Below are 13,652 nucleotides of genomic sequence, written 5' to 3'. Positions count from 1 at the left end.
AAATATAATGAATATATAATAAATATTATAATTATATATATTTTATATAATTATTACATAATAAACATTATAATGTGTTACAGATGTCAATACCATGTTTGAATCGACTCTGCCGTGATGATAAATCCATCACTCACCCAAGAGACATCCAGATTTCTTTGCACTCCAAGTCGGCCTCCAGGCCTGCGTCATCGTTGCCACCGAAGTAGGTGACATAAAGGCGGTCAATGGAAATGCCAAACTCTTCGGTCAGTAGCTCCAGGGCCATCTTACAAGCCAGATGCTGCAGCACGCAGTGGTAGGGAAACAAAAAGACCAGGTGAAATGACTTTTTTTTTTTAAATAGACGCACGCATTTAACTTAATGTTTCTCCAGAAATTAATTGCCAGCAACCTGTGAAAGGCAATTAAGATTCATACAGTGAAAATGTGAACAATTTTTTTTTTGCCACCAATCTAACTCAAGGACAAGGTCCTCCTGTGTTACGACTGCTAATGTCATTGAATATTTAATGCCAAAGAGGTTGCCTCACATATTGAGAGCATCCTACCTTAAAGTAGTCGCCAAAAGACCAGGATCCCAACATCTCGAAGAATGTGTGGTGGTAAACATCTTTACCCACATCGTCCAGGTCGTTGTGTTTCCCTCCTGCACGGATACACTTTTGGGTGTTGGCTGCGCGACGTAGCCTTGCCATGGGGTGGGACGGATCAATCGTGTTGAGGAAGATGGGCTTGAACTAATAGAAAGAGAGAAATGTTTAAGGTCATCAATGAAAATAGCTTTTGGCAGAGTGAGGCACATGTGGCCAAGGCATGGGCAATTCACCTGGTTCATGCCCGCATTAGCGAACAGCAGCGTGGGGTCATCCAGCGGGATGGTGGATGAAGAGTGCACGTACTGGTGCTCATAGCGATTGAAGAAGTCTATAAACTTCTGGCGGATTTGAGCAGCACTCAAAGAAGAATCCATTCCGAATCTTCTTTCTAGAACAAAGAATTCATCCTGATGACAACATGAAAATAGTTTTCTAGATAGCATTTGACATCATTTTTCCTCACAGCAGTGATTACTTAAACCCCTTTGTTTAATCATTAAAATGTTGACATTAATTGAACTCCTTTTTCCTGAAATATTTAAAGATTGCTGCCTACCGTCAAGTAGGTGTGTGTTCAGGCAAGCCTCTTGCAATGCTTTCTTTCTGCTTATTTCAGGCCTAATTAGCCTTGGGCACTTTTTGAGAATTGGTTGCTCTGGAATCTAGTAAAGCAGATGAGGCCTAGATGCCGCAGCACTCTGCTCTCTAATTTCATATAATTAACATAAAAGGAAAAGTCAAAAATAATAAAATACCCTTCTTCTGGCCTGAACATACCCATAAGGACTACAAAGAATGTTTTTCAGGGGAAAGCATTATTAAGACTAAGATAAAATAAGACTAGCCTCAACAGTTGCAGTAAGAAATAAACGGCATGTCCCCACAACTACTAAACAAAACGTTAAGAATAATACCCACGTAAGATTTGCAGTGATCAGTGTGCTCTTTGTTAAAACTTTTAAGTTAAAAGCCATTACGAGTAATGTCCCTGGGATGTTATTCATTCATACGCTGGGGGACAAAGGAAAGCAAGCCACTGAAGCCTGGAGATCTCTTTGGGCCCGCGGGGGAAAGGGGCCCGCTTCTGACAACTAAACCACGCCACGGCTGACAACCACTGCATTTGTAAATTCACACTGTTAATGGGAGTGAAACTACTGCGTCGGGGAACAACAGGGCAATCATACGCAAAGTGCCGCAAAATGCCCATTGTGATGATGCAGTCTGAAGTGTGCATCTTACGTTTTTAAACACAGTAAGGTAAGAGATTAACAGTGTTGCTCTTGTTTCAGATTGAAGTATCTCGGCGGGAATGTGTTGTACGGTATACGTAACACAAATCGGCAGTTGGATGGCTCACAACGTGAAGTGCTCGTGCGAACCGGTGTACCGCACAGGAAGCCGCTCAGCTGGCTGTTCCTGCTGCTGGACAGCGGCACCAACTTCACAATCTCACGTCAACCAGCTAATTGTTAGCTACGCCGGCTAGTTCACTGCAGTCCGCCGCCGATATTTCACACAACTTCAATTCGGCGGACCTCCCGAGTTCAGACTGCATGTTTATGATTTAAAAAGCCGCAAGGGCATACGTTGGTACTCACAGAAGCAGCTAACGTCGCAGAATGCCTTTGTTATCAGATCCCAAACACACCGCCGTGTGAGTGCCCACGCTGCTGGTCCAGAATGCAATGGAACTACTGGAACACGCCCGAACTGAACGCCGATTGGCCCACGCGCTCCTAGTGTCATCAAATCTCGATTCTCATTGGTGAGATTGACATTCAATCTTAGCCGTCTAAAGCGCCACTGAAACCAAAATCCTTGTTCGGCTGATGCAACTGAAAACTCATATGAGCGAATGCTGAAAGTACGTTGTTATTTATGGTGTACACTGTATATGTATATGTATATGTATATAAAATACATGTAGACAATTAAGTGGAAGACTAATGTTTGACTTTAAAGCACAGAATGTGAAACATCACAACAGCATCGAGTTTCATTAATTAGACACATTCGCTTAGAGTCCGAACTTTGTTTTGTATTGCATCACTTTTTAATGTAGACTAGTACTGCAACTTCAACAGGAGAGAATTACCATTTAATACCATTACATTACATTTCAATTACATTTCATCCTATGGGTTTTCTCATAATTCATTGCTGTGTCTATGTTCAGGTTGAATTGTTTGTTGTATTTAGTAATAAATATGCCCCAAATTAGTAATGCTTCGGAGATGTGTTAATTGTGCACAAATGTGAAATGGGGTGTGGTTAATTTATTGATTCAGCGTCATTTTGACATTTCAAATATTGGATAAGTCACTTGTTCATAAAAATGTTGTACATAATTGATCAATAGATTTGTTTAAACATAGCCTTCTGGGGCTAATTGTGCAAGACATCCTGAAATTTTGTTCCACAATAGCTGTTCCCGATTTCTGAAAAGTGAGAGCTGGCCTGCAGAAAAATTACAAAATTACAATGATCAAACTCAGTAAACTAAGTCCATATGTTGGAAGATGAGCAGTAACAGATCGTTCCGGTTTTACATTAGATTTGGGTGACAACACAAACATCTCTGTTCATATGATGACATATTTTGAGGGAGTTATTAACAACTCGATCACCATACAGATTTAACCCTCCTCTCGGTGAAGAGTCTCCTACACTTTGAGATTGATGGCACATGCAGAACATTCATCCTTATGCATTTCACCTAAGCAAAGAGCATTGTAGAGGTGATGCTACCAACTACTTTCAAAGCAGGGATGTCGCCAGATTGCTCTTGCCAGTGCCTTCCACACAAAAAGAGGGACTCTAACAACACAAATGTGTTGTTAAAAAAACACAAATGCAGCACTTTTATTTTTCATTGTGGGTAACAACTGAGCCTCTATGTAGGCCTGCACTCTGCCGCTCGAATCAAATGAAATGACTTCCATCCATGTATTAATTTTTCATGCCTCTTGAGCTGGAGTCTTTGGGCGAGAGGCAGCCTGAACTGGTGGCCAATTGCAGGGCACATTCAAACAAACAGAAAATCTTCATTGAATTTTACATGCACGTTTTTGTAACCGAAGAGGAGACCAGAGTACTGGAAGAAAATCCATACAAGCACAGAAAAACAAGCAAATGCCAAAGAAGATGCCTTCAGCCGAGTCAAATCTCAGAATTATGAGGCAAACACATTAAGCACTAGGCTACCATGTTGTGCTCACCTGCTATTAGAGTTCAAATCAACATGAAGTGATTACGAGAGAGAATAGAGTATTTGAAAAGAAACAATTTCTATACCTGCTATATATCAAGTTTGGTTTTGGTATTAAATGCAAGTATAATAATTTTGCAGAAGGTCCAATATTCTCGTACGGTGCCATTTCACCTCCACCAAAATGTTGCGAATTAACTTTATGTTCATTGAATTGAGTGTTAAGTCGAACAGCAAAATATGTGAGCTTGCTGACAGGGTGGACTTTTTTGGGGCTAATGTTGGCAATTAATGAGCACAAAGTGGACATTTAGTAAATAGGATTAATTAGTAACATGACTATGCTGTTTATCAAGTATATTTCTAATCATATATACCTATTATTTACATCAATTGATAATCTACTATGACAATGTGGCCATGTTAAGATTCACAACATGCAACTCCACTCATAATCTGAACAAAAATTACAAAGCATACCAGTAAGTGTCAAGATTTATTCTGTGATTGTACACTGTTTCAGACTCATTTGAAGAAAGATGAAATGGTGGTCACAATATGAAAGAAAACAAGAAGATTTCTTCAAGGGACAGTTGCCCCTTGATGACAGCTGCACAGACATACGCAAAATGTTCAATACATGATCAAAATTACTAATTTTATCAACATTTATTTATTCAAGTTGATAGGACTTCAGAGTCTCATTATACAAATTCATAATCATGATGACTGTGATTTTGAGGAGGAGACGAAGGCATTTTAGAGTGATATTGGCCCATAAAACGATAAACTCAGTCAACTCTCCGATGGCGGGGGCGCCGCCCTTCGCACTGCCTTCGCCAGAGCTTGTTGGATAACTGGATATATCTTATAGCACCCCTCTATGCAGGTGCGCACCCCAGCAGAGAGACTCTCTTCAGTCATTTCTCCATCAGACTGCAGCCCAGAAACCTGGTTCAAGCTAGGGAGGAACGCCAGCGTCAATCTTCCCTGATTGTCACTACTGTCTGAGCCATTTCCGTTTTCCTCTGCGTATGTCGGGTCAACCACGTAAGAGGCCCCATCCTGGCGGATTGCGCAGCCAAGCACCAGGTCGTACATTTCGATTCCCGCATCAGCGAGAGCGAGCGATGCGCAGGTGACGGCGTGCGCTAGAACTGAGCCGCTGTTTTCAAGAACCATAACATTGACCTCTATCTGAGAGCGGGGGTATTTGTGGAGGCACAAGGCGGGTTGCAGACTTTCGTGCAGCATCAAGGAGAAGTCCTTGTCCTGACTCCCTTGAATCCAGGAACCTCTCTCCGGGCAAGAGAATGGAGCAAACCGCATATCTGTTGTCAACCTGGTAACACAAAGAAAACGTTTTTGATGTGTCCCTTTGCTCTATCATTTTAATAATCAGTTATAATAATAACAGAAGTAAAATAATTGTCAAGATGTTTCTGTACATCATAAAGATATTTATTAATTACCATAAAAGTAAATTGTTGCTGACAACCGCAAAATATTCCATTGGGCATTTGCCAAATTTTATAAGGAGCATATATTTATCCAATCCCGTGAAAAGAACCTCATCATCAGAACTGTGATGCAGATATGCCAACCCGCTAAGAAAACTATTATACCGATCAATTCAATTCAAATACTGTATACTGAAGTGAGACAACAGAATCAACCCGGTTACAGATTTGTGTTTTTGGGTTTTTTGGTTTAACCACAATGATTTCATGAGCGACAGATCGTCGTCTTCAGTTTACAAAACCTTTAAAATGGCACAAAACGAAAATAATTACCTCCCACACTTCATATCGGTGTCATCTTTACGTTCCGTTTCTCTGGGACCGTACACGCAGCACATCAACTTTGTGTCTCCAGCCTCCATGTACGCAGAGCCCTTCGCCTGGCTCACGAGCCCACACCTGACAAAAACTGGCCGGACGTCCACCTGGTCCCGCTGCCGGCCGTCTGCACGGGGGCCATGTGAGGAGAAGACTGTCGCCGGCTTGCACGCGAACAATAACGGACTTTGAGAGACCTCTGGGCCTCGAACTCTTCTGGTATCAACAGGCATGGTGGTATGGATGTAGTCGGTTTAAAGTCCACCACATATAAATGTCCTCCTGGAACACAAAAAAACAGATATCTGGTTCCGGCAAGTGACGCTTTTTCTCTGAAATCATTGTTACGTTGGAACGAAAACGCACAAATTCAACTTAAGTTACTTTGTATTGTCACGTATACTAGATACTTTTTGCACTTAGTATTGTATTATTGCAACTTGTTTAAAATGCACATGGGCAAATTGTGTATGTCACGTGTGCTGTGTTTAAACTCCAACTTTGATCAATCGTTGGTTACGAGGTTATTACTTCACCATCGTTGGTCTGGCAAAGGGTGAAAGCGTTTTTTTTTTTTTTGCTTCATATACAGGGGGTGAGCATGGGGTGGGGGTGAGCACGGGTCGGGGGATGAGCTTGGGGTTGGGGGGTGAGCAAGGGGTGGGGGGGCTTAAAAAGTGTGACCTGCTCCAGTACTTTGCTTTGATGATTTGTCAAATGCAAATTGGTCAAATGCCTGCGGTGACCTGCTGTGTGACACGAAGTGGTCTTCACTGATTGGCTGGGTGAGATTTTTATTAAAAACTCTTTTTAATAATCCCTTAGGCGCCAATTTTGCACAACTGACCAAATGTGGCAAATCGCCAATTTCGTCTTTGGTTCAGTGAAGACTCTAATTGCCCTTTGATATGAATGCTGTAGTTGTTTTCTCTTGTGCACTGCTGCGAAATGCTGGTCTTGTTCATGGTCCACCCCGCTTCTTGCCCAATCAACTGTGATAGGCTCAGCTCAAACCACGTAAAATACGCACCTGCAAAACTTGACTGCTTTGCAGGGGGCGGGGACACGAGGAAGACCGCACACAACTAGCCGTTACCGAGCGACCATCGACGTGGACTTGATGCCGGAGAGTATTAGACTGCAGAACTTCAAGATTGGACTCGTGGACGCTTTCATCTCCCCTCCAAAGACTATCGTTCAAGGATCGACGGCCCCGCAGCTGCAGGAGATGGAACGTCGTTCTGATAACCGCGACATGGACGAAGGCACCCAGCCGCTGTCGAAGTTCCAAACCCCTCCCGGCCAAGGCATCTTGGACAGCGACACAAGACGACTCATCAGCCGCTTCCTCAGTGACTTTACCGGGCTGTCCACTGCTGCTTGGATCCAAAGCAAAGCCCAGTCAACAATGAAGAGGGTCGTGACGAGACTGGTGGACAAGCACAGGATCTTATTCACCAGTAAGCCGAAATGCTTTCTTTACTGTTTTTCGATTGACTTTTTACGAACGCGTTGCTCTTTGATGTTCTTTGATCCTTTTCAACCGTTAGGCTGCCACTATGTCTTTTTTTAAACTGTTTATTTTGCCTATTCATTCATTCATACATTCATCTTCCGAGCCGCTTGATCCTCACTAGGGCCGCGGGGGGTGCTGGAGCCTATCCCAGCTGTCTTCGGGCAGTAGGCGGGGGACACCCTGAATCGGTTGCCAGCCAATCGCAGGGCACACAGAGACGAACAACCATCCACGCTCACACTCACACCTAGGGACAATTTGGAGTGTTCAATCAGCCTGCCACGCATGTTTTTGGAATGTGGGAGGAAACCGGAGCTATTTTGCCTATTCAATTGAAAAAAGTAGAATATTGTTCTTTTACTGCATACACGAATAAGAGTTGTTACCATTAGTATAAAATATGAATTTATTTGTATTTTATAACACCTGATAGGTGCAAAAGGGACAATTTGATGTCAAAAAGTAGACTACCACATTGATATATTTAAAGAGCTGATGTTTGAAATAATATAGGGTTTATAAATACTGGAGGTAATCACATAAATAGGATGCTGAATATGTGTTTTACAATTTGAATTTCATTCTGTCTTCAAGACAGCATCACTGAACTGTCACTGGACAAAACAGAGCTCGACATGTCCTTCGTCAGCCAGGTGGCCAGAACGGAATTCGCCAATGGGAACATACACTGGGGTCGCATCGCCAGCCTGTTGGCCTTCTGTGCCGTGCTGTCTCAAACCTTGAAAGAAAATCAACAGGAGAGGTGCGTGGAGCTGGTGGCCCAGGAGGTTTCAACCTACTTGCTGTCACACCAGCGCACCTGGTTAGTGCAGCACAACGGTTGGGTGAGTAACATGCCAAAAGTGCCTCATTTGATTTCTGAAGTCCACACACTCATCAACTCATCGTCCTATTCTATCTTTTTGCTCATCAGGATGGATTTGCAGAATTCTTCAAGGAAGATGACCTGGAGTCTTCAGTGAGGAATGTCCTCTTGGGCTTTCTCGGTTTGGTCAGCGTAACTGCAGCGCTACGCTGTCTGATTAGATGAACACCGTGGACATTTAAGATGCGACGTTTCACTCTTGTTTACTTGGTCAAGCACATATTTCGGTTTGTTATGACTTTATTAAGTGCACTTTTTTTATCTGTAAAATGTAAAAATCTTCAAAAATGACTGAGAAATACCTTGTTCATGCTCCTGTGTTTTATTTAAATAGGCTGAGGTTCCATTACATATTTATTGTTCAGTCCAATTTATTGCTTCTGTATGAGTGTTATTTCTTTAGTGTCAAATAATTAGCTTCAAGTCAGCATATTAAAAAATGACTCGTTTTGGTGGACAAAATCTTAAGATTGAGTGTGTCCACTGATTCACCGTATATTCTATTCCGAAATGTGTTTTTAAAAATTGTTTTCAAACTTTGAAAACGCAATCTTTTAATGTTCGAACACATTTGGACTAAAACAACCTTGCGATGTCAGTTGCCTTTTGTTTTTGATTCACAAATTATTTTCTAAACACTGTATAAGAAACATGCAACTTGAAATGTACCATATTGTACTACTATATTTTTGTACTCTTATTATTTTTGTAACGATAAATAAACCATTTACTTGAAATTACCTTTCTTTGTGTTGTACATTTTTACAGAGTTTGTGTTCGCTTCTGTACTTCGTTGCTTGACCACACACTTGCTACTGTTGACTAGGGATGTGAATCTCAGCACTGAGGACGATTCGATACACATCACGATCCACTGCCAGCGATGCGATACTTAAACGATACATGGAATTTTCTGGCGATACGATGCGATACGTTTCACCGTCGTCACGATGCGATACGATTCGATACACATTAAGTTCAAATCAATGCGATCCGATACGATACAATGCAATTTGTTGCGATATTGTGCAATTAAACATGATGCAAATAAGCAAAGAAAAAAAGCTTTTAAAAAGATGGAATTCAGTATGGTATTACAAAAAGGATACCACTTTATTCCTTATAAAGAGTAGAACTTGTAAAACAACTTAAGCCCTTTCACAATTGGGTTTTGTGCAAAGAAAATGTAAACAATTTGGCACCTGAGACTCACAGCTGTTGCTGTAGTGTAAACACAAACAGACTATTCTCACTGAGTGTCTTATATGAAATATAATAATATATATATGTATATGAATCTATAGCGCAAGATGTCCACCCATCCAATGTAAGTGCAACTCTTTGCGCACTGTTCAGCGACACAGTAATCTCACTTCTCACTTTGTTGTACACATCGGGAATATGTTTGTAAGTGAACACAGACCTGTCTGGTATTTTATACCTGGGTTCCAAAACGTGCACGAGCTGTCTGAAACCCTCGTTGTCCACCACGCTAAGGCTGGAGGTCTTTGCATATGAAATAAGCAGTGGCCTTAGTTATAGCCATTGCGCGGTCACAGTGAGTTGCAAGGGGACTCCCAAAATAAGAGGCGATTTTTTTCTGATCCTGACCTGGTTTACCAAGAGTTTCTCCGGTGTCCGACGAGGAACTGGGCGGGGAAGCGGGAGGGAAACTTGTCGGTGATCTGGTGCCATCGGTTTAAGTGGGTCTGCATATTTGTGGTGCTGCCGTTGTATGGCTTCTTAGTGCGACATTCCTTGCAAATTACGGAGGTTTTATCAAGCTTTCCGTCTTTCTTTTCGAAGCCGTAGTATTTCCAAACATAAGATTTGAATGTTGCGGCTGCATTAAATATAGTAGTTTCCTTGCTGCTGCGTGCGCTAACTTCCATAATGTTTCGCTCGTTGTGTACTGGACTGTATGTGACGCACGGCTACCGTCCGTATTCAACACAAAACGCAAAGCAATGATGGTGCATTCATTGCGCCTAGGAAAGGGCAGATATGTGACGTTTAACATGAATAAAACGGCGCTTGAATCGCGATTTTACTGATACCCATCAATGCATCGTGATGAATCGCGATTTCACCCGTCAATCGCGTCGTACCCAGTGAATGAGCCGATGCACTCGGATCGCGGACGTGCGCATCGATGTATCGATTAATATCGATTATTTTCCACACCCTTACTGTTGACCAGAGGTGGTGGATCCAGGAGGACACATGACCATTTTTTGATCTCCTTTGATGTGTCTCTTAGTACTTTGGAGATTATTCGAACGGATTCATTTGTTGACTCTAGCGCCCTCCTCTCCTGCGGTTGCCATGAATACTGTATTTGTGCCGTTAGTTCGCCTGCATCACTAAGTAATGATCACTGCTGATTTTGGGGACGTTTTTCAACACACTTGCTATTAGCTAATTAGCCATCATGCTAATTCATCATATTGTTCTCTATAGTGTGCCGATCAGGGCCCAGTTGTAGGGTAGAGCGTTATAATATGCAAATTGGGCGTAAATTCTTTACCTGGACCATCTTTTAATAACTGTACCTGTTGTTTGGAATCCAAAGAACTGAATTTGAGGTAAACTGATGTCATAATTTGACTGAGGATAAACCGATTATCAGCACCAATGTGTCTCAGTTAATTCCCTTCACTTTTTGTGTTTGCTTGAACTTACTAAGTGAAACATTCAGCCATACTGACTTTTTGTAAAACCGTATTTTAGGTGGAGTTTTTTTTTTAATGTACATTCTGAGACAAACTGCTGTGCCTGGGAGCTCCCTGCACTTTTTTGTTGGAGTTTTAAAACAAATACAGTATATCTATTGTCTAAAACAACAACAACTTTAACATGTTGCAAATCTGATAAGATGATGAATAAACATGCTTAGATGCACTTAAATGAAGTGTTGGCATTTGCCCTTTTTAAAATTTCAACCTAAATATTTTCCTTTTCCCATGAACAAATATCGGCTCCAAATACTCCAAAGAAATAACTGCAAAACTACTAAATAGGACTACGGTGGCATGTATGGCCGCCAATAGTACGGTATTTTTTCATTTTAAATCACCATTGGACTCACTAGTCATTTTGATCCGTATGTGTAAACTTGATATTCTCATAAGGAAGCACTTTTTGTCTTGAAAGGTATGACAAAAAAATGTAAATATTTATCTGCTGTCATTAAAAAAAACTATTTAAAGAAGAAAACAATGGGGTAAGATGTTGACGTTTTGAACACTTCGCCCAAATGTATATTATACTGTATATTTACTATACCCAATCCCTTTTACTCTGTGGACTTCCTATGACTAAGTTGGAAAACTCATCCATTTATATGCATGCCAAGGACAGCAATGCATGTCCTATCCATGTGTGTGTGTGAGAGAGAGAGAGAGAGAGAGAGAGAGAGAGAGAGAGAGAGAGAGAGTATGTGTGTCACTTCCTCACCAGAGTGCGACTCAGTTAGCACGCTGAGGTCAGGAAAAGTGCGTTCTTGTTTCACTGACACATGACTGTGTCACGATTCCAAAATCAGGGTGAGGGATAGTTCCAGTGAAGTTACTGTCAATGCGTATATTTGTTTCGAAAGCAAGCAACCCTGCAGTGTTGGGAAAGATGAGAACATTTTTTATCGATGTTAGCTACTATTACCGGACTTGATTTTTCAGCAAAGTTTTAAACACACACACACACACACACACACACACACACACACCAACACACACACACACATTCTAGAGTGTGTCTCCTTTACGATTGGTTGGTGGTCATTGTCCCAGAAGAAGGCCTTCATGTTGCTAATGCGTATGACTTACTGGATCATTTGTGATGTTTTTTTTAAAGGAAATACTATGTTAAAATTAGATTTAGTTTTAATGTTTACGCTGACATTTACATTGAATTTGTCAACTAATCCTTTAGATGCTTTTTGTGGGATGATTTAGTGAAGTTCAAATATTTTTTGGCGGTACACTTTGCAGATATTTGAAGTAATAAATCTTACTTATAATAATCTGAATTATGAACGTGGATAATCACTGAGGGATGATTGGGCATGAAATTGGGCATAGGCTATGATACTGCATCTCACTGACAGCAATGTGTCAAATAATTTGCTTACCTCAGTTAGCTACATGAGAATCCAGTCTCGTTATGATGCATTACTCTTGCCCACCACTGCAAACGGCACCTACAATAATGAATATACAGAATTATTCAATTAATATGTTACTGACAATGCCAGACAAACAGGCACATGATTATCTTTTAAAGGCAAACAATTTAATATAGCTCTCACAACTAGATTATGCAGTGAACCATACCTAATGTTGTAGCTCGCTAGTGTGTGTGTGTGTGTGTGTGTGTGTGTGTGTGTGTGTGTGTGTGTGTGTGTGTGTGTGTGCGTGTACGTGTACGTGTATGTGCATGCAGGCGTTTCCATTGACATTTCCAGCAAAGGTGTGATGCAATCTACATTCAGTATGATATATCATATGAGTTGCGGGGCGTAACAGACTGCGGAGGGTGTTGGTTTTCAATCTAGGAATTCTGTCTATTTCTGGTCCATGAGTAAAGATTTGAGTCAGAGATTTTAGATGTTGGCTTGTTTTTGTTTTTGTTTTTTACCTGTCCTACCCAAACAAGGAATAAAGTTAATATCATACAGTCAAAGTCATTGGTTTCATTACATTTTTCCCCAAATCATGCATCCGACTGCTGGAAAACACTGTTTTTCCTCTTCCACAAAGAGCCGGAGTCATGTCAGGTTTGTGATGAATCATCAAGAATGTAGTAAATAGAAACGGAAATAACTAGGTTAGATTATTACACTATTGCATCACAGAATAAAATTCATACGAAGGGAACTACACTTAACACCGACCAATTTTTGAATCACCATTTGTGGATTTTTTTTTCTGTAAAACATGAACAGTTCCCTAAAAAGCATCTATCTGCCCACTATTTCTGTAACACCCAAACGAAAGAGCCATGTTAGCGAAGGGGTAACTGGCTTCCATCACGCTACGAACAGCAAGGCGGTGAACTCCTCAAGGTGTTGCATAGAAAGGTTCGGAGCACTATTGCCAGTAGAGGAATTTAAAAGCTGATCAGCTGCTGCCGGCTAACTGCTCAACATGAGGTAGACAAAGTGCCCAACTCAAGATAGTTTTGTTTGTGAAATAGGCGCCATCCACCCCAACACATCCATCCGTAAAATGAGATTGAAATCATGTCCGAATGTTTTTGGTACGTAGTTTGAAGTACATGTCTACATATTTAGGTCTGAAAATTGCAATTGACAGTGAGAATAGTGAGGGATCCCTGTATAGTGAGCCTGATCGTAGTGCATGCAGGCACTAGTGACGAATGGCTTGCGGATGATTCAAATATCATAAAACACTCTTGTCAGTAACTTTCGTGAATATAGCATAGTAGCGAGAAATCTGCACTACACTGACAGTCTTGAGTTATGGACTGACTGCCTGTGTTAATCATTTGTGATATGTCATCCTGCTGCCTTATCTTACAGGGAGGAAAATGCATTTTAGGCAGTGGGATGAAGGCGGTAATGAGGAAGTCTGCGCTCTCTCTC

The 13,652-nt window shown here is 41.3% G+C and overlaps 3 protein-coding genes across 4 annotated transcripts in view; 1 reads left to right on the top strand and 2 right to left on the bottom strand.

The window, feature by feature from the left end:
• aars1 (alanyl-tRNA synthetase 1) overlaps positions 1–13,652 on the bottom strand; it is a 90,570-nt gene that overhangs the window by 8,480 nt on the left and 68,438 nt on the right. The window contains exons 2-5 of one of the 2 annotated variants that reach the window (XM_052061645.1): positions 2,201–2,219; positions 830–987; positions 552–740; positions 138–283 (exon numbers count right to left, since the gene is read on the bottom strand). In XM_052061645.1, the coding sequence (XP_051917605.1) occupies positions 138–283; positions 552–740; positions 830–973 (479 nt within the window). In that variant the 5' untranslated portion in view covers positions 974–987; positions 2,201–2,219. Of the gene's footprint in view, positions 1–137; positions 284–551; positions 741–829; positions 988–2,200; positions 2,327–13,652 lie in introns of those variants that run through there. The other variant, XM_052061644.1, reaches the window with a different exon arrangement.
• exosc6 (exosome component 6) lies at positions 4,294–5,994 on the bottom strand. The gene is made up of 2 exons (XM_052061796.1): positions 5,604–5,994; positions 4,294–5,152 (listed from the first exon to the last, which is right to left on the bottom strand). Exons 1-2 carry the CDS (start codon positions 5,879–5,881, stop codon positions 4,606–4,608), a joined length of 825 nt encoding a protein of 274 aa, XP_051917756.1. The 5' UTR covers positions 5,882–5,994; the 3' UTR covers positions 4,294–4,605.
• Positions 6,706–8,791, top strand: LOC127598173 (induced myeloid leukemia cell differentiation protein Mcl-1-like). Its single transcript, XM_052061810.1, has 3 exons — positions 6,706–7,108; positions 7,759–8,009; positions 8,099–8,791. The coding sequence occupies exons 1-3, from the start codon at positions 6,769–6,771 to the stop codon at positions 8,213–8,215; spliced, it is 708 nt and encodes a 235-aa protein (XP_051917770.1). The 5' UTR covers positions 6,706–6,768; the 3' UTR covers positions 8,216–8,791.

Source organism: Hippocampus zosterae, chromosome 3 (assembly GCF_025434085.1).
Source record: "Hippocampus zosterae strain Florida chromosome 3, ASM2543408v3, whole genome shotgun sequence".
NCBI classification, from domain to species: Eukaryota; Metazoa; Chordata; class Actinopteri; order Syngnathiformes; family Syngnathidae; genus Hippocampus; species Hippocampus zosterae.
Note: the sequence above shows the minus strand (reverse complement) of the source record. Positions and strands in the feature narration are given on the sequence as shown.

Excerpts from the sequence above, each read along its gene's own strand:
- exosc6 (XM_052061796.1), bottom strand. The coding sequence starts at position 5,881 with ATGCCTGTTGATACCAGAAGAGTTCGAGGCCCAGAGGTCTCTCAAAGT. Across the intron at positions 5,153-5,603 it reads ACCGATATGAAGTGTGGGAG|GTTGACAACAGATATGCGGT; the intron begins GTAATTATTTTC and ends TTGTGTTACCAG.
- LOC127598173 (XM_052061810.1), top strand. The coding sequence starts at position 6,769 with ATGCCGGAGAGTATTAGACTGCAGAACTTCAAGATTGGACTCGTGGAC. Across the intron at positions 7,109-7,758 it reads GCACAGGATCTTATTCACCA|ACAGCATCACTGAACTGTCA; the intron begins GTAAGCCGAAAT and ends TCTGTCTTCAAG. Across the intron at positions 8,010-8,098 it reads TAGTGCAGCACAACGGTTGG|GATGGATTTGCAGAATTCTT; the intron begins GTGAGTAACATG and ends TTTGCTCATCAG.